General features: G+C 38.6%; 1 protein-coding gene and 1 long non-coding RNA gene across 6 annotated transcripts; both read left to right on the top strand.

Moving 5' to 3' along the window:
• Nucleotides 1-505: 505 nt before the first annotated feature.
• Nucleotides 506-16,445, top strand: LOC115682013 (crossover junction endonuclease EME1B-like). Of its 5 annotated transcripts, none has more exons than XM_030606140.2 (12): nt 506-945; nt 3,308-3,460; nt 3,595-3,671; nt 4,044-4,289; nt 4,362-4,515; nt 4,626-4,735; nt 9,069-9,244; nt 11,060-11,120; nt 11,252-11,370; nt 12,449-12,538; nt 14,161-14,275; nt 15,925-16,445. In XM_030606140.2, the coding sequence occupies exons 1-12, from the start codon at nt 630-632 to the stop codon at nt 16,093-16,095; spliced, it is 1,788 nt and encodes a 595-aa protein (XP_030462000.1). In that variant the 5' UTR covers nt 506-629; the 3' UTR covers nt 16,096-16,445. The 5 variants fall into 5 exon arrangements, with proteins under 5 accessions (XP_030462000.1, XP_056159235.1, XP_030462001.1 ...); XM_056303260.1 differs by having other exon boundaries at nt 4,086-4,289; XM_030606141.2 differs by having other exon boundaries at nt 3,625-3,671.
• A 1,071-nt stretch (nt 16,446-17,516) lies between these two features.
• On the top strand, nt 17,517-18,394 carry LOC130135007 (uncharacterized). The gene is made up of 2 exons (XR_008814501.1): nt 17,517-17,792; nt 17,870-18,394. It is a non-coding gene; the product is annotated as an uncharacterized LOC130135007 (long non-coding RNA).
• The last annotated feature ends 2,347 nt before the right edge of the window (nt 18,395-20,741 follow it).

Consider the following 20,741-nt stretch of genomic DNA (forward strand, 5'->3'; position numbering starts at 1 on the left):
AAAATTTTGGAACTGGAACCGGGCCTGTAGGCCACGGGCCGGTTCCGAGCCAAAACCGGCCCGTGGCCATGACTAGGTAGAAGTCTAATATTAGTATTGAATGGGTCATAAATGAGTCGTAAATGGGTCATAAATGAGTTTACAACTAATTTAAACTTAACTCATCTCTCTCGCCCTTACTCAACCTTGCGCTTACTCACTTCGCACTTTCATCTCAGTTTGGATATGAATTTTTCTAGATTTAATTAAATATGGAAGTGTTTTAGCAATATGGGTCTGATTGAGTGTGGGTTGGGTATGGGTCAAAAAAATTGCATTACGCATAAATGGGTCATAAATGAGTTAATGGGTCAATTTGGATCGGACCATTTATGACCCGATCCAAACCCGATTCGATCTACCCATTTAATAGGTCTAAATTTTAGGGATCATATTAAATAAATTAAAAATTTAGGGATCCCGTTTTATATCGAGGCAAACTTCAGGGCGTGTTGTGTTATTTTCCCAAAAGAATTATTTGCAAATTCGCCGCAGCGTCTCTCCCGGCGATTTCGCGCTCGAAAAGATCACTGTTCGATTTCTCAAGCTCTGCAATCACTTCGCTCCGATCGAAGAAACCCGCCCCAAAAATGGCCGACCCGATTCTTCTCTCCGACGAGGAAGACGACCGCATCGTGCTCTGCACTCCCACGCCGGCCCGCTCCCGGAAGCGCCGCGTCTGCCGCGACGGCCGCCCGGAGCCGCCGCCGACGGTCCTGGTCGTGGACGACGACCCGACGCCGCAGAAACCGGCCCCCGCCTCCGCCTCCGCCTCCACGCCCTCCTTCGTGGCCGAGACTCCCATGTCGGACGTCGCCATCGTGAGGTGCACCGCGAGGACGGGTTCGGGGTCGGGTTCCTTGGGCGACCGAGCTAGGGCTCCCGAGGCTCCTCCGAAATGCTCCGGTTAGTAGTCTCCCTTAGTTTGTTGGAATCGGTTCGGCGGTTGTTGTTTCCGCAGGGGACTCGTGGTTGTCGCGGTGTTGAATTTGATCGAACGCCTTGTTTTTTTTATGCTATTCCAGCTATGCGGGAGATGAATCTGTAACTGCGAGTGGAATTGAACTGACATTGACATATAACGTAATCTGCTGGTGTTTTTCAAATTGAAGTTTTGTTTGATGGCCCATTTTTACTGGGAAAATTAGAACTTTTAGATCTTAATCCAATCAATGTGACCAATATGCAGTACAGACAGGCGAACCCATTTGAGTAAACCTCGAAAAGAAACTTTTATTATGAGAATGAATGCTGGGAGAAGATAGTATTAGAGGTTCTATTCGATGGTGCTGGTATTTGAAGAGTTTTTGATCTCATGCAACGGCTTTAGCACTTCCAGTCTTATTCATAATGCTTTTGGATACCAACAAAACGAGTTTCATCAAATCTGTCATTGCAATGGATGGTGGATGTGGCGCTGGTCAGTAGTCACAGCACTTCCACAGAAAATCATGAAAGAAATGCTTTCGGAGCAAAGTTTAGATTTGTAAAAGCCATACTAACAGGATTTTGTTTTCTTATGTTCGTTCCTTCTCTTTTTTTGAAGTTTTAGGAATATCATGACAAGGATCTTTTTGTACGAAGTAATGTTAAGTCTGGTTGGAATTGATGTGAGGATGTTTATTAGTGATGGCGCTCTGCAAATCCTCTCCGCTACTTCGTCCCTGGTTGCGGATTTTCTGGCTCATGAAATTGTTCATCGAGTGATGCCAATGCCAAATGTGAATAGGGTGCACAGTATTGCAAAGGATTTATTGCAAAGTACACTTCTTATACCCGTCTCACTGTTGCTAATCTCCACTGGCATACCAATAAATCTTCTTCTTTTGATTTTGTAAAATGTAAATTGTGCTAACTCTATTGACATTCTGTTGATTTGTCTTAGAATACAGGGAATTGCAGTGGAGAAAGTTAGGATCTCTAGAGTGATGCACAAGACCTCTCTGGGGCTGCCTATGGGATAGTGTCTCTTTTACTCCTATAGTTGTTGCAATTATGAAGAGTAACCCGAGATAGATGAGGGTCTTATGCATCATGCTCGTGGGATTAAAACTTTCTTCATTATAATTTATTTCTATATAAATTGACAAAATGTCATTAGAAACTGTCTCTGTGACATTTTGGATCAGTAAGAGAAGTATATTATTATGATATATATTAGTGGAGACAGCGTCTGTCACAGAGTGGAAGAGTTGAATTGAAATAAATCTCCTTCCAATGTCATGCATGTTACAGACACTTGGCACTGTCGTTGCTTAGAATGATTTCTTAGCCCAGCAATCTACTACCATGGATGGAAAAATTTTGGGAAAAGCGATCAGACCAATTCTAATCATATAAAGCTATCACGTTTGACAAGATAATGTTGTAGTGTAATGAAGTATTACCTTACGTTTTTTTTTGGCGTGGTCTTTTTGATTTATGATGATTGATCACAATTATTGAAATTCTGAGACTTAAATGCTACATCAGGAGTGATTTAAGATATCATTATTTTGCACGGGGTGACCTGAACTGAAGTGACAATCATGGGTTCTTACACACAGATAATGCTGGCATATGAACTATCATGATTTTGTGTTTGATGGCCCATTTTACTTGTAAAATTAATCTTTTAGGTCTAAATCCTTTAAAAAACCAATACGGTCTATTGACTGGGGAATCCATTTGACCAAACCTCCAGAAGAAATTGTCATCATCAGAGTAAATGCTGAGAAATGATAGTATTGAAAGTTACATCTTGTGATGCTTATAATCGAAGATTTTCTCAAGTAACAGCTTTAGCACTCTGGGTCTTGGATAGAAATTTCTGCTTCGACATGTCAATCATTCTTTGATTGTTGTTACACAAGTAGCTGAACACATCTTTCTCTGTGATCCTTTCAAAAGATTGTGTTTGAATTCTAATTTGCTTTGCAGTAAGAATTGCATCTTTGGCTCTAATTTTTTTTTGGACCATAGATTAGCTGAACTCTATATTTTTTGCAAATGCAGTAGCACATAATCCTTCATTGCATGTCCGCTGGCATTGGGTGTGCATGCACATGCTTATGATGTGTTGGTCTTAGGTTTGTCTTGTTTGGCCTGCACTAAGTTTAGACTTAGGCTAGGTATTTTTAATGGCTAATGCTAATTCCTATTTCTATAATTTCTTTGTAATATCTACATATCTTTGTTCTGAAAGCGAAATAGATCATAGTTGCATTTTCTTTGTTCAGTTCTGATGTCATTCTTCATGTTCTTGTTGTTTCTTGCATATTTAATCCAGGTATTAGCGGACTGATTTTTTTGGAATCTGATAATGAGTCTGATGGCTTTCTCGGAAGTGAGCTATGGAAGGCGAATCAGGCCAGTTTTGCTTCTCATGCAGTAAAAGATTTTGGACATGGCATAAATGTTGTAGATTCCACAGATTCTCATGGTAAGTAATTTTCAGATTGGATGTTCTTGTTCTTTCTTATGAGCCACATTTGATGTTAAATTATTATTAAACTAGGAACGTCACTTCTCCTTGGTGCTAAAATGTATTGCACATGAATGAAATATAATTATTAGGAAATGACGATCTAATTCAAACATCTGAAGGTGGTGCCTGTCCAGCACAGTTGCCATGTGACGTGTACACTTACCAGGTAACTCGTGGTGAGATGGTATCGAGTTGGTTTTCCTTTTCTTTTCACATTTTAGTACTTACTATTGATACTGATATGCACAAAACATTGATGTTAACTTTTCACCTATTTAAGGATTTCATGGGGAGATATTACAGATGGACTGCGCTGGTTTATGATTTTGATTAATGGCTGGTTTTAGTTGCTAGGTCATCAATTATTTCTCCTATCACGCAAAAGACCATTATTGTTAGTATTATTAATGTTATTTTAATTGATTAGTAAAACGTAGATGACAAGGAAAGACATCAAATTCTTGTTTACACTACATGTGCAAAAAAAGGGCAAGGATTTTTATTTTCTTGTTTTTATTGTCTTTTGATATTTAATTAGGTACATGATTGTCCCGACAAAGAAAATTTTGGCATGGAGCAGGTGGACAATGAGCCAAAACACCCGACTGGAAGTAAATCATATGCTCAGGAGAAAGATAGTGCTCAGCAGATGGATTGGAAGTCAAATTGTCAAAGCAAAGCAAAACAAAATGCTCAGAAGAAGGACGATGCAAATAAAGCAAAAAACAAGAAGACTGATGAGGAGAAGATTAGGATGAAGGAAGAGAAGAAACGGAAGAAAGAGGTCAGCAAATGGTTGATTATTGCTAGTTTTCTGTGTTTAAGGTTGATTAATCTACCTCAATCAATTGTGCAGGAAGCAAAATTGCAACAAGCTATCATGAAGGCTGAAGCCGCAGAGTTGAAGAAGTTGCACAAAGAGAAGCAAAAATGGGAGAAAGGGAAGTTTGCCTTGAAATCCATTGTAGCGGAAATTGATGCAAAAGTGGTTGAAATGGGTTCAATTGGAGGTAAGGTGATAAAAATGCTTCCTCGTTGTCATTTTATTTTGTTTAATCATGTCAAACTTGTTATTAAAGTCATAACCTCACTATCTTAATCAAACAAGTTTTGGTTCCAGGTCATCTTCTTTCTAGGTTTACTGATAAAGGACTTACGTTCCGCATAAAGGCGAATCCGATTGAAAGATCAATCTTGTGGACCATGACAGTTCCAGAACATTTATCACAGGTGAATAGTGATTGAGGCATCTAAATTTTCTGTGCTCCAAAATATTACGATTTCTCTATTTGACATTTTGCATGCCTTATTTTGTGATCCCTAATAGCTTCTTCTTCATTTTTATACCTGAGTTTGCATGAACTTCAAATTACTATATGGCTTTAAAAGCCTTTTAAGTGTGGTTATACGATCGACGTAATATGGATACTTATTAATATAGACCTCATTTGGTTTGCTAGAATTGAATTAGCTCATCATGTAATGGGATTTGGAATTATGGATTAAGAATGAATCAATACATATTTCAACCAATGTGAATAAGGTGCACAATTTTGAAAGCTGATTTATTGCAAAGTTCACTTCTTACACCCGTGTTAGTGTTGCTAATTTCCACTGGCAAACTAGTTAATCTTCGTCTAGAAAAATCCAAGGTTTGTTGACTCTAATGACGTTGTGTTGATCTGTTTTTGATTATGGGGAGATGCAATGGAGGAAGTTAGGATGTACAATCACCTTCTCTCTCTTGGGCTACTTTGGGATAGTGTTCTTAATTCCTACAATTTGTTGGAATTATGAAGAATAAGCTAGATAGAAGAGGGTCTTATGCGTTCTGCTCAAGGGAAAATTTCGTCATAGTAACATCTTTTGCATGATAAATTGACAAAATGTCATTAGAAACTGTCTTTGTGACATATGGCATCAGTCCAACAAGTAGATTATATATATATAACAATGGAGATAGCAATGGTAATGCAAGTGGAAGAGTTGAATTGTAATGAATTCTTCCAATATAATGCATGTCATAGACATTGGCCACAGTTGTTCCTTTGAATGGTTTCTTTAGCACATCAATCTATTGCCATGGGCAGAAAAATTATGGAATGTATATGAATGATACCTCCTTAGGAAGTGTGCCTGGAACAATTCTAATTTTATTCACTATTACTTTTGAAAAGATAGGTGTTCTAGTTAGTGTTATGGAGAACGTTAAGCAAAAACTGGAGAATGAGTTTACCCTACATTCTTATGACTGTGGTCTAACAATTGCAGTTATTAAAAGTCAATGACCCAGATGCTGCACCGTTCAGAGATTTTAAGATATCATTATATTCATAGGGCACGGATGTTGTTGGTATACGATGATGTTGATTTGGAACTAGCTATCATCTTGCTCCCTTTTTTGTATAATTTTGGCCGATGATTTGTCTTGGTTTCCATCACCTGTTGATGTTGATCTTTAGCTGTTAATGTGGTAATATATTTCAATCGACCTGTCTTCCTCTACGCTTACTTTGAAATCATGCAACCTAGGAGAAGGAGCATCGTTGGGAGGATTGGTTCTAAGAAATTAAATTGTAAAATACCTGGGCAATATATGTATTGATGTCTTTGGTGCATGGCCAGCTTCTCCATTATTGAGGTGGTCATTACAATTATTTTCTGTATTGATTTGTATATTGTTATTAGGTACTTATCGTAACTAGAGGAACCTATCTGTTTTTGCCCTTCCCCAAGTAGAAGTTATGTAAACTATTTACTTAACTGCAATATCCATTTTGAACCAAGAAAGCCGTACTGATTAATTATTTTCTCAGAATTTCCTCTGAAGAATGTTTACATTGAAATACGACAGAAGTCATTTTCTAATATTTGTTAGCAGAAAATTATGAAATACATTTTTGAAGAAAAGATTAGAGCACAGTCCTGAGTACGTTGTGCTGGCGCCGAAGTCCCAGTTCATGGCTGCCGGCACCTGAGGACTGGTGATGGGGTCCTGGGGGCGAGCACCAGGTTAGGGGTTCAGGGATTGGGAGATTGGGTCTGGGAGCCAAGATCTCGGGTTGGGGTTATGGAATCCAAGTCCGGTTCACAAGGGACCCGTGCACGGGTGTCTCGGATGTAGGCCTTCAAGGACCATCAAGGTACTGGGCTGCAGGGCCGCAGGTCCTGGCACTTAGTGGAAAATTGTAGCTGACTGCTCAATGAGAAATGACCCATTACATCATGAGATTTTAAGGCAAAAATTCTATTTCCAAATATATTTCTAAGAGCTTGCCAAACACGTCATCCTCGACTAGCATATCAATTTTTAAATCCTAATTCAGAACATTGATGTCTACATATTAATATGCACTTCATTTTAAAATAGATGAGAACAAAAAATTTTACCTTGACTCTTCAAATTGGAGGAGCATTGAACGAAGTGACTTCATCAAAGCTTAGAAAGAGCTACAGGATGTAAATGAAAAGAAGTTGAATTATAGCTATGGAAGCTATTGAGGGTGCAAGGCAAGTGAGGTTCAACTCAGCAGGGACACGAGTGAGGTTCAAATAAGCAGAGCAATGCGTAGAGGTTGCTGGAGCGAGTGATGGAGCAGGTGATGAACTGAGAAGATGGAGATTACGGAGCGAGTGATGGAGAGCCCTAAAATGTCAAAGAAGGAGAAGCCGTTGTTGTTGAGAGAGAATCAGAGAAATGGCGATTGATGAGTGGTAGCTTGGAAATGTATCTTCTGAGAGTGAAGATTTAAGGTCGATTTTGCAGTTGAAGGGAGGAATATAGCTGTGAAGTGAGAGAATCATGAACAAATGGCCCGGTCCCAGAACCTGGTTCAGAGCTCTGATGTTCTGGGTCTAGACCTCAAGACCAGGCCACAGGGGACCCGGGTCCGCGCATCGGGGTCTTCCTGAGTCCGGGGTTCTAGGTTCGGGTGCTGGGTATTGAATCCTAGTGGTGCGGATCCAAGTCTGGGCTGCAAGGGGCCCGTGTTTGGGCATTGGGTCCTTGTGTTTGGGTGCCAAGGTACCAACTTCGGGTCTCGACAACCCAGTAGAGTCCAGCACTGGGGTCTCAGGTGCAGGCCGCTAGGGACCCGTGACGAGGTGAGGTCCTAAGTCCGAGAGTTGGTGTCCCAGGATTCAGTCAAGGGGACATGGGTCTGGCCATGAGGACCCCAACCTAGGATGGTCTTATGATGCCGGAGGTCAAATTGTATTTTGGAAAATAATTTCTGATTTTTTAAAGTGTAAGTCGTTTTTGTGAAATGAAGTATAGATTTTCCGATGATTACAAATAGATTTTCCGTTGACTCATTTTCCTAACCGATTCAAATGCTGAAAAATGGGGAAAATGTTTGCCTATAGTCTATTTTCCGCGAAATAAATGGTGTTGTAATGTGTTAAGGAAGGGGTTAATTTGTTCAGTAGAAGTAATTAAGGGGATTTGTCTAAAAGGAAAGGTAATTAATGGAATTTAGAATCTTATTTACTATATTATTAATAGGTTTCAATATTTAATTATCAACTATTATTAAACAGTTTTTATTTCTAAACTCAGCACTTAAGGTGGTCCACACGTGAAACTCAGTCGCCAATTTTTAGTTTTATCAAACAAGTGTATTGTTAAACACTTCTATTTTATTCAACATTCCCATTTCAGTTATCTATTTAGCGACTGATGTAGACATAAAAGTTGCTGGATAAGAACTTTTGGTGTCGTCAACGTTCTTCGAAATTGTTAAAAACTCTTATGTATCCAATAAGAGTGATTAATAATGCATTTTCAACTTGTTAGAATACATGGCTTAACCTTAAAACTATGCCAACATATTGTAATTAGTTTTTATTTACGCACAGTATATATGTTTCTCAATTCCAAAACTTTATTCGAGGAGTCCATTTTGCTAAAACCATTTTACAAGATCTTACCAAGCAACAGGAGAAAAAAAAAACATAAAGAAGAGTTTTACAATTCGGGACAAATTTCTAATCCTATAACTGATACAACATTTTTTCAATCAGTTCTGGTACATACTGTGTGCTGGTACCGGTATCATGTGCCATCTATAATGAATGACAGTCTAGGTAATATCGGTCTCACTAACTCATCAATCAGTTCTAGAGCTCTCATTCTTATATTTTTAATCTTTTTTTTTAATGCATTTAATACTCGTGCTTTTGTTATGACCTTGCTGGAAAGAATTTTAGCTACATAGATTCATATGAACATATTTGAAAATGATGCTGAAATGTCTCTTTCTGCATTAAGTAGATCATAGAGAATTATTAACCACACCATCATCATTTCCTAATCGTCTAATGTTCAAGCTGTATTGAGAAGTTGATGTTAGATGTCGTCCTGATAATTCTTCCCAGGTAATCGGAATATCAGGGGATCAACCTGCAGACTGGGCGTTCATTGCAATATTCTCAATTGTTTTTCTTTTCTGTTCCATGTCATCTTTTGCCTTGTTTGTCAGTAGTTTTGCATGTATTTTTTTACTTGCTCTTTTCTGCTTCTTTAGATGCTATACTAATGTATTGATCTTTCTAAATCATGCAGCTTTGTCCTAAAGAAACAGTTATTTCATACATAACACTTGTATATGAGGCTGAAGAATTCTGCAATCTCGTTTCAAGTGGGTCCCTTTTTGATCATTTAAATGGAATCCGTAGTCTTTATCCATCTCATACGGTTTGCTACCTCACAAATAGGTTGATGGCATACATTAACAAAAGGTAAGACGTCTCCATCTGATTATGCTAAACTGTGTATTTTTCATATCTTGCCCTTACTTAGCTCTGTCAATTCTCTTGCATTGTCATAAAATTGAGATATCAAACATGAATCCATATTTTAGGTATATAAATTGTCCAAATAGCTAATATCACGTCCACTTCCAGTCAATAAAGAAAAAAAGACTCAATCTACCCTTACCAACTAAGATAAAGTGCTTATCAAACTAGGCAGAAGCTTTGGATAAGTGTGTCCTGTATTCCCGGATTCATTGTCGTTATAGTTGATTTTGGAATTTTCAAAAAGTACAAAAACATTCTAGGAGAGTGCTCATGATGACCTCATTATGGTATGCTGCTCCATCACCTTCATTGATTAGGAAAGAATTACCTCGCTCAGGGCTATTCATGCCGCTAAACTTAATGTCATATTGTCTAGGCATGCTTTGCGCGACGAAATTCTTGGAAAAAAGGACGACGTGCAAACTGAGTATAGCCAATTTTGAAACGCTTCTTGCTTGTGTAGGCATACTACGGCAAAAACTACAAATGATTATATTCAAGAGAAAGTTGGTGTGGCCCCATTTACAGATTAGATTAATGAATTTATCGAGATAGTTTGGACATCAAGACAACTTAAACTGATTGAGGATGCTTATGTGGTGAAGTGACTTCACTATGGGTCAAGAGGTAAAAGGAATAACTTAAAAGATACAATTATGCTTAAAAGAACTACAATGATGTAAAAGAATCGCGTAGGCTACCTTTCTTATTGATTGGTTCAGGTAGGCTACCTTCTCTAAAACTGTAGCCTACGTTTTCTTATGTTGCAACAGACTGTAACTATGTATAACCCTCAGAGAGAAAAACAGAGGTCGTCTCTTTAATATCTTTAAACTCGGAAACTTCCCACCCAAGAACATGTTTTCTTTATAGGACATAGCATTACGCTCATTGGCGATGACACCTAATTTAGCACTTTGTAAACACTTGTACTATTTAAACATTCTTAGAGGGTAGGAATTCTATGTGATAATGTTCTCAAATGTAATACAGTAAGAGGAAAGGTTCTTCTCTATCTGGCACTAGTATTACTTGCACCAAAAAGAAACCCTCCTTGAATCACTTTTTTTTGGTCAGATTCAAATCACAATATCTAGTTAGTATTGGCCCCTGCAAAATGGAGGTTTTTCTGGCTTTCCCATAGAGAAGATGCAAGTTGATTTGGCAACTACACTATTGAGACCAGTTAAATCTATGGGAGTAGCCCCCACATGCTTGCAAGTCAGAGGTAGTCTGGATTCTGGAAAATTTGGATGTTGTGTAAGATAGGTTTCGGAGGGACGAATAGGTCTATGATATACTAGCGGATGATTAGTAGCAAATCTCAACTGAGAGCCTGTATAAGATCACTATATCAGTTGACATCATGTCTAAGAACTGGAACAATTTGAGTCTGGTTGACCAGAAAGAGAAATCTGCCTTAATTCCTGTATCTGTCGATGAATGTATGTACAAAAATGTACATCAAATAATTCTTGCAGTGTGTTTGATCTAAACAATCTGCAGTTGTCACTATTCTTTATACCTTTTTTTCTTTTTCTAGCTGTCATAACCACGTTCGACTAAAAGGGCTTCTTTGCTGTCATTAACATTGGTAACTAGTTTCTTGTGATGATCATCACTGGAACATATTGTAATGAATATGAAATGCGGTTGCTGGTTTGAACAAGGCTGTCTAGAACTTGCTGGATTTAAGCTTCATAAGCGCTTATCTATTATGTAAATTGATGCATAGGTTTTTGCATCATATGTTAGGGAGCAGCAACAGTACAAGAATCCAGCCAGTAACGGTTGGCAACGACCACCAGTTGAGGAGGTGACTACTTTTCTTTTTTTAACATATTGCAACTATGAACCTTGTGTTTACTTGCCTCTGTTTGGAAGTCCTTGTGCAGTTTTGTTATTATCTTTTGGATATTAAGATAACACTTAAAATTTCACTTGCAGGCGTTAGCCAGAATGACAACGCATTTTGCTAGGGTACACTCCAGGCAATGCATAGATGAACCTGAAGTAGCTGAGCACATTGTTGGTCTAACATGCAGTCTAGCCTCCTGCCAATACAGGCAAGGATCAAAAGGCTACCCTAATTAATAATAGAATAGGCAGCCTTCTTTTGTCTTGCACCGGGCATAAAATTATGATTCTCAATTCTAGTAACTTAAAGTGAATATAACAATCGAGTTAGAACCCAAGTTCTGTTCTTGAGCTAGGAAGCTATCCTCAGGCAGCCTTTGGGAGCCCATATGGGATAGAAATATCATATCCGATGTATGGTGGTGCACTTGGATAGGAGAAGCCTGGATAACTTCATATTTAACTCTAGGTATAGTTTTTGGGCGGGACAAATTTAATCCCCCTTGGTTTGGACAGCATGAAAGATAAAGCAAAACCCTAAAGAAAAGAATGAAAGTTTCCTTCCAAGCAAAGATGGTGAGCAGTGGTGCCACAGCCGGTTACGATCATCCCGTGGTGGTCGCCTGAGATTTTTTTGTTTTTTTCTTTTCTGATTTTTTTTGGGGGGGGGGGGGGGGGGGGGTGACGAGGAGGGAGGGGGTTGGGGGCACTAGAATTGAACTTCTTATTTGTTTAATCGATGAATTTCCCGTCCTTTTTTTTAAACGATTTGTATAGTTGTTTAGTATCTTTGCCAAATTCGATTTATCATGGCTGCAACATGATAAATTTTGTCAGAGTTTCCAACCAAAAGTTTTATAGTTATGCGAAAAGTGTACCTTATAGGTTTGGATTCATCCGGCAGAATCTTGTTTTTTGTTGGGGGTGGGAATTTGAATTATACATTTGATTAACTCTCTCTCAACTTCCTATCATTTTTCTTTCATTTTAAATTGTACAAACATTCATGCACTCTACAGAACAATGAGTTAGTTACCTAGATGTGTTTGGATTGACTTTAACTTTTTACTCTTTGCTTTTATAAAAAAAAAAAAAAAATTAAAGAGGAATGGGAGCAAGGTAGAGTTTTAGTTGTCGCTAATCATTTTGAAGGTCATTCTTTAAACGATTGAAGTATTGCTCCAGAATATCAATAGGCCTCTTGTTTATGAATGAATGTCAGCAAATTAAATCAGCTATTTAGCTTAATGTCCTCAATCTGACATTTTGCTGTATCTTGAAATGCAGAAAGAAGTTATCATGGCTTTCTGTTAATGCTAATGGATCCATCATTCCTACGGGTTCTCTTGACAGGAGCTTAATTAAAAATAACTGCTGGTAATTACCCTTTTTACTGTCAACAGATAGTTACAACAAGGATGCGCACTGTGCATAGCATATAAATGTGAAAGGGTTGTAAGAGATGCCTTTTTCCCTTAGCCTAGACTTGTATCGCGTTTTATATTGTTTCCATGAACAGCTAGAGGATAATAACTCTCAGATTCATCTAAGATGAGGTTTTAATTAGTATTTTTCTCGATCCATTAGGTTAGTGGGAGCATTTCATGAATGTTAGGTTTCTCTACTTAAGGGGGAGTTCCACGTCTTAGAAAAACTTGTAGTTACATGTACAACCACTGTTCAATCAATCAGGTTAATTACTCAGTAACCACACCTAGTAGTAAAACTATGTCTACTATATGACAGCTAGGAGTGAGCAGAATGCAGTTCAAGAATGAGTGATGGACTTGAATGTTGTTTTAAAACATTAATGCACCTTTGACAACCAATATTACAAATTGTGATGCCATCAAGTCAAGCATCAACTAAAGGCTTCAGTTGACCCTAGTCAAGAATGAGTGGATTATAACAGAAACACATGCTCTTTCCTTTGAAGCTGTTGTGCCCCAAGTCAAAACCATAAAACGCATCGCTGAGAATTATGATGTTGGTTGCTGGCATTCATGTGGCCTAGACTAGAGAGGAGTTTGCAATTGACTTAAGGGAAGAGGTTTATAGGTTGTCTGGAGTGACTTTTATTGTTTACTTGTTTCAAATGTTGCGGCATGCATACTTTGGTTTTTATTCTAATTTTAAGCATCCAGAACTTTCAGAATGTACAAATGTTAACAGTTCGATTCACATTTTAACGCTTGCATAATGTTGTAATTTTTTGCGGGACAGCAAAAAAATGTGTCTTGCTTTTTAGAAGTCAAAACTAACAAATTCTAGACTTAGATGTATGATCCAACTTGGTGATTATAACCAGAAAAGGAAAGCACAGTAGAAAATGAGCTGCACTTTGCTGTTATCCTAAATCTTCAATAACCCGACATCATCCTTTATTATGATCATTTGATAGGGACACAATCCCTTTTTCTTGGATCAAATACAATTTTATGATTACAGATTTACTACGAGACAGTCGATACCTTATTCATGAGCTTTAGCAACTCTTGTAAGATTAGGAACCCCAGTAGCAAAATTCACATTTCTTTGTCTGCGTTGTTTTGTTCATTGTGCTTGTGCACTCCATATTAATTGTGCTCCTCTTTTAGCGCCTGAAACTATGCATTAGTTCTTATTTTTTATGTTTCTTGATAAGGATTCAGCCATTCCGAGGAAAGAGTAGTGTATTTTTCTCTGTCCCGGGTACAGTCCACATTACTAAGATCTAGTTGAGGCCTCCCCCAACTCCCCCAGCCCAATCCCAAAAGAGAAAAAAGAGAGGAGAAAAATGTAATGTTAAACTTGCTATTGACTTAGACATTTAGGAAGACTCCTCTTTTGCATAGGAAAGTCCAGTACCCTCTCACCCTTTTTTCTGTGCAAAAATGAAGAAAAGAAGAGAGAAGACTCCTCCTTTGCATGCTCTATCTTTATTGGAAATGTAGCAACTTGTGGGTTACCTTATATGGGGCAGTTCTCATGTCATATTTTGTCTGGCGTTTCACCACCAGGTTGAAAGCGTTGATGGCTGTTCCAAAGGTACAGCCACGATTTGCTGTGGCTATATGGAAGAAGTACCCGACCATGAGATCTCTTTTGAATGTCTACATGGACCCAGACAAAACTGTAAGCATCTTCTCAAGCAATTTTTACCTATCATTGATTCTGACAGTGGGCCGTCACATTTGATGACTATGACTATGGCAATGTGCTAGCCTAGCATTTTTCTGCCTGTGTTTTATAGCTTTAAAGCTCTCGTTCGGTTGAAAAATTGCATAATATATTATTGGTTTAGCAATTGAGGTGCTGAAATCAGATATGCTAAATGCAGTTTCTAGACGAGTATCCTCAACTGTAATGTTAGCAATATCCACTAAAAGTAGGAATTATTGAGAAATTGGGGGAGGTTTGTAAAGCTGGTTTCATTGAAAGCATTTGTGATGGAAGAAAGAGATGGTAGAGGGAAAAAGGACGAGCTTCTTTAGGCGTGACCGATAAAGGTCGCTCCATCAGTCTTAGCAAGAGATCGCATTGCAGGGTTCAATAGCAAACAATTGTTTGAAACTCGATACAATTGACTTATACATGCAATGGCACAGCTTTGTCAAAACTTGGTAATTTGTGTCCATCTTTTCAATTGCTATCAGCCTGTTGATTTCTGGGGCTCCATGAACTTCATATGGCAGGAAGCCAAAAGGGGTGCTGAATTTCTTCCTTGTTTGCAACCGTCCTCGTATTAGTAGCTGATCATTTCCAACCATCTTCGAGACTTGTTTCATTTCCCATTGGTTGCTTTCACTGGTTAATTTTTCCTGCATTGCTGATTTTTCCATTGCACAACCTAAAATTAGCAGTTTCAGTTGTATTGGATACTTGTGGAGATTGTTAGCTTTTGCAGGTCTGGCTCATAACTATCAAATTTCTACCAATTAGTTTTATTAGAAAGATTATAATATGCTTTTCTATCTTTCATGATACAAATCTCCCCATGTTTTTTTTTGCTTAGTTCCAGGAGTTTGTGTTGTTTGACATGTACCTTGGTGAACGATATCTCAGGAGTTAAGTAGTGGACAAGAGGATTCTTGAAGATGGCCCTGTGCATGTGAACTGAATGGCCACCGTTGAAGGATTGGAAGGAATGCTCAGATTGGGAGCTGAGCATAAAATTCTTCTCATGTTTTTTGGAACGTTGCATCCCGCATGCTATGCTTACAATTTGTTTTTTTACTTCATTTCTTTTGTATAGGACTTATTTTAGTCTCTTTGTACTCTGGAAATCTTTTTCTCTAGATTTTTATCCAAAGAGACCAGAAATCCATGAGATAAGTGTTGAATTTTTTCTTTTTTTAAAGTTTTTTGCCTCGGAATAATTTTCTTCCTAGGACTGTGAAGTACTTGTTAAAAGTTAAATATACATTGGAAATGAAAGGAAGGAAGCTTTTAATTTGCTTTTTGCTTTTAAGTTACCAAGTGTTGAAAGAGACGCTGAGGAGCAAAAGTGGCTAGCATTCTCTTGAATGTGGGGTCTGGTGGAGAATAGTAGGAAAGTTTGTTTAAAAATTTAGTTAAAATGACCTAAAAAGAGATGCTGTGACTCCATTGCATTTTATGAAGATTTTGTCCCTCGTGGTCTACAGGAATAATAAGTCTCCTATTTGTCTCAACAGCTCTTCACTTTTTGCTATTTAGAAGAGAATGTGATTTGTTTGTCTTAGTTCTTGACCAATGAAGCTTCCTGATATCATTCTTAGATGCTTCAACATCTCTGATCGCAGGTACATGAAAAGGAATTTCACCTTAAGGACTTGACGACAGAAGGTTTACTAGGTGAAGACAGAAGATTAGGCGAGGTGTGCTCTAAAAGAGTGTACAGAATATTCATGGCTCAAAGCAGCGGCATAAGGACCGATGATGTGGAGGACGGTGCTGATTTTTTCGCAACGTAATTCCTTGTCAAACCTCCCTGGCAATTGTATTGTTGGTGCGCATATTGTCTTGGCAGAGCGATCCGCATCTGTTGCATAGTTTTTGCTTTTCAAATGGTGGGCAACAAGCCGTTGCTAAAGTGTATTTGGTTGCATTCAGTCATTCTTGTCCCTTCTTAGGATTTATGTCCTCAATTAATAGGTCTTCCAATGGTCCATGTGTACAGCTTTTGTTCCCCTATTAATGTTATTCAAACGACACTCTGCCTACCTCCACATCTTATTCCCAATGTATGCGAATTTGAAATTTATAGGTCTTTCCTGAACTATTTAAAATTTGGGTAATCCATGTCAATCTTCTTTCGGTGCTGCATCTTTTATCGGTTTATATATCTATTGGCTTATTCATAGATCCGTGAAGCACATAATTTACTATTGAGTTATTCGAACTCGTCGGATTTTAGAGTATGATCTGGTAGGTAGGTGGCCATTGTTAGCAACTACAAAACGACTGGAAAATATGGTGTCTATCAGGAAGTGTAGAAAGAATTTTTGTAAACTTCTAATCTACATCTATGGCGCCTTTCATCTATTTCAAGCAACCCAAGCAATCCGCATAGTTGCTTTCAGAGCAGTGTTATATCCAAAGGCAAAGGAATAGAAAATCATGCACGTTGCTTGTAATCCTGGAAGGATCTCAGCTCTTTCAGAAGTAAGTTCTTGGTTCTGGTTTTCTGAATCAAGAAATTGAATAGATGCCAAATTTTTTTTGGTTTGTCCTATCTCTAACTCTCCTCATTTTTTGACTTTTGTCCTGCAAGAGAGCCGCGGGAGAGTCGAATCCTATATCCGTGATATTGGCGTTTTCATCCCCTTTAATCTTTTTATCAGTAAGACCATGTCTCTATTAATATATGCCAAATTTAAAAGATGCCTCTTTGTGGCTGCATTTATTGAAGACAGTTGCCTCAACTACCTCTGCACAAACATTTGACTTGGATGAGACGCTATTTATTAACTCTCTCTCCATCACATGGGACATACTTGTCTAATCAGACAATGAGCCACCATTTGCAACCTAGCGTTGCTCCCCAAAGGAAAGGACAGGACAGGCAAGGTGGGAGTTGCACTCAGCTAATCAATATGAACTGTTAGGTGCCACATTCTGAACATGATTGGGCCTTGTGGACCTTGGCTCCAATTCACCCACTAGCGGCGGTCAAATCCACTGGTCAGAACTTACCCACTCCTATCTCACAACAGCTCTGGCCACCAATGCCCATTTATCTCCACATGATTCCTTCTTTTCTTCTGTTTCAGGGGAAAATAAGGAGCATCCTGCAAACACATTTCTAAATTTCCTATGTTGGCCTTTCTGGGTTCTCTTGGGTGCACATGAAATTCGACGAGCAATTTGGCTTTCTACTTGATCGGACTTTGAAATGAGAAATAAATCCATCATATCAATTAGCATCCGGAGTATCGTGCATGATTTAGTTAGCTTAATTGACTTTCCTGTTAACACGGATGATGCATTTAAGTAATTGAACCCCTAAAATCCATCGTTGTCTCCCACTAAACCCATTTAAATCTAATCAACAGATACCATACCTCATCCCATCACCACAAACGGCTCGTCCTCTTGCTGTTGCATAACCCAATAAAGTCCTGTCGATGCCAACGCATGCCGCATTATAGAGCTAATAGCACTGAAATAGGTATGCACGGGATGTATTGTACACTACATTTCTTGTCTCTATATAAGATATGATAGAGTCTGCCATTCCTCCACAAGGTCTCTCTGAATATGGAGAAAAGCAAGTCATTCAACGGTTACTCTGCATCTTACTCGGAAATGAGGCTCGGGTTTGAGGAACGGTCCAAGTCGTACAGCTTCAATGGCCCCAGCAATGCCCTTGACGGGTTGGAGAGTTCCGGCAACCCGGAGCTCAAGAGGAGGAGGAGGGTGGCCAGCTATAACATGTACACGATGGAGGGCAAGCTCAAGTCCTCGCTGCGCAACAGTTTCAAGTGGATCAAGAGCAAGTTCTCCGACGATTCCTACCCCGTGTAAAATGCAACAGATGCTACTCTTATTCCTTCTTTCTGCTGCACATTGGAGTTCGGTTTGAAACTCTTATAAACAATCAGAAGCTGGAGAATATGACAGCTTAGACGGGGAATGCGATTCCATGGCTCATAAACTTGTGTATCTACTAAGAATGTTCATTGCTTCGAATCTTCTCTTTTTGCTCCGTAAATGTAATGGGGTTGAGATAATTCAAGTTGAGTGAAGATGGGATGTGATTGCAGTGTTAAATTTCAGGTTCTAGTTACTGCAAAAAAGAATTTAGAAGATATGAAAGAGCAAATATCCGCGCAGCCGACTGCTGCAACTTTCGCCTGATTTTCCCATGAGATTGTTCACGCTGACATCTCCTTTGCTTCATCATAGTAAAATTGATTCTGTTGATATTGATCCAATTTTCTAGAATGGTGAAGAATATTCTAGTATCCATAAAGATGTAGAATACATATTAACATCAAGAGAACTCCAGAAGGTTGAGCCAATAGCTTTCTAAGGAAGTGGGTGGAAGAGACCTATCTTGCAAAACCACTTTTCATAAAACTGTTCTCTCAGCTTGTTCCAACTATTCCACCGAGTTCTCCTTTTCATAACCAAATGACTAGCCTTATATATTGGAACTCCATAAATAAAAAAACTAACAGTGATATCATAGTCTCGTTCGATTGGTATCGGGTGTTTGTCATGTTTACCAGCAACTAAAATCACCCACTTAAATATCCGACACCAAAACTATGGCTAGCTCTACCTCGCACTCACTATCTATTCATACTTTCGACGGAAATAACTATGACTATTGGAGTACAAAAATGACTATTGTCTTGATAGCGCAAGATTTATAGGAATCATAGAGAAAGAATATGCAGCTCCGAAAGAAGGTGCAAGCGTTCCGACGGAGCAAATACAACAGGATGCAAGGGTCTTCATGCCATCTAGCAAGTGCTCTCGGAAACGACATTTTGGAAAATCATTGGAGCGAACGCCGCAAATAGGGCATGTGATATACTACAAGAAGAGTGCCAAGGCACAGCAAAGGTATGTCCCATTAGACTTCAATCTCTTGAAGGGAATTTGAAAATACTAAAAGGAAAGATTATGGGACCATCCAGCAATATTGTGGCAGATTAAAAGTAGTAAATCAAATGAGGGCCTATGGGCTAAATGGTAGTAGACAAAACATTGGTGACACTTACCTAAAAATACAACAGGATTGTTCCACTACCCTTTGGTCAGTGATATTATCTTCGCAGGCCCCCATTTGCTTTACTGGTTCTTTTAATTTGCTACAATATTGTTCGACAATCTCATCATCTTTCATTTTGGCATTTTCGAACCTTTTCTAGGAGATTGAAGTCTAATGTTGCGTACCTTTATTGCGCCTTGAATCTCTTCTTGTACAGTAACCCATGCCCTAGCTCCAATCATTTTCGAGAATGCTTGCTGGATAACACATGGAGCCCCTGCATCTTTTTGTAATTAATCTGCCGAAACACTTGCACCTTCTTTCGGAGCCGTATATTTTTTCTTCGCAATATCCCATAAATCTTGTACCTCAAGATTTTAATTCTCCGGTAGTTATAATTATTTACATCGAATGTGAGGTAGAGTTGGCCATAATTTTGGTGTTGGATATTTAGATAGGTGAATTTAGTAGTAGGTGGATAAGACAAATGCCCAATACCAACCGAAGGAATTTCTCTTATATCACTGTTAGTTTTATTATTTATGGAGTTTGGATAAATAAAGGCAAGTTATATGGTTTTGAAAAGGAAATCTCGGTGGATTAGTTGGGACAAGTTGAGGGAATCGTATTAGGAAAAGTGATTCTACAAGATTTGATGCATGAAGAGGCTGCGGACTTAGTTTCTCTGCACCTGCAACAAGCACTCGATGACCTATATTTATAGGCCTCTATTTTCACTCTATGCTTCTCGAATTTTTACTGTTTGGTTAAGAGTTGCCTCACCAAGAAAAGGGAGTATTAACTCTTACGAGAGTCTTCGTGGTCTCAGGCTCCACGAATGCATTTCTTATTTTAACGTGTTGGCGTCCACACGCCTCGCACTCTCAATTCCCCTCTGTATCTCTGTCTTCCGAAAGATGAAATACCCTCTAGAAGTTTTATATCACGGCGATCCCAAAGTCTAGACAATGACCAAAATAAAGCTTTTTAGAGACTTGCTTAGGTCCAAATGACCTATATTTATAGGACTCTATTTTCACTTTGTACTTCTTGGCTAATTTCTGATTGGCCTCTTTATTCATCAATTTCTAACAAATCTTCTTCACGTGGAACGTCTTTTCAGTGGTGGATATCATCTTGAGGCCGAGTGCGTAACTGATCGTCAATTCTAGAAGTCCAACATGTTAGAAAGCTACATGCACTATAATATTTTCTGTCACAGACACTCCTCTTCAAGGAAAGGCTTAGCAGGATCATGAAAACTTGATACATTTGAACCTAATCCAAATGCGAACAAGAGAAAGAATAGTCGAAATCCGTGAAACATAATGAAGACAAGACCAATTTCAGATCGCAGACTGGAAATGAGTTCAAACAAAAGCTTCTCGGTAGGGCAGG

The sequence above is a fragment of the Syzygium oleosum genome, unplaced genomic scaffold (assembly GCF_021117445.2).
Source record: "Syzygium oleosum isolate NSW1041296 unplaced genomic scaffold, Sole_v2.1 Sole_v2.26, whole genome shotgun sequence".
NCBI lineage: Eukaryota > Viridiplantae > Streptophyta > Magnoliopsida > Myrtales > Myrtaceae > Syzygium > Syzygium oleosum.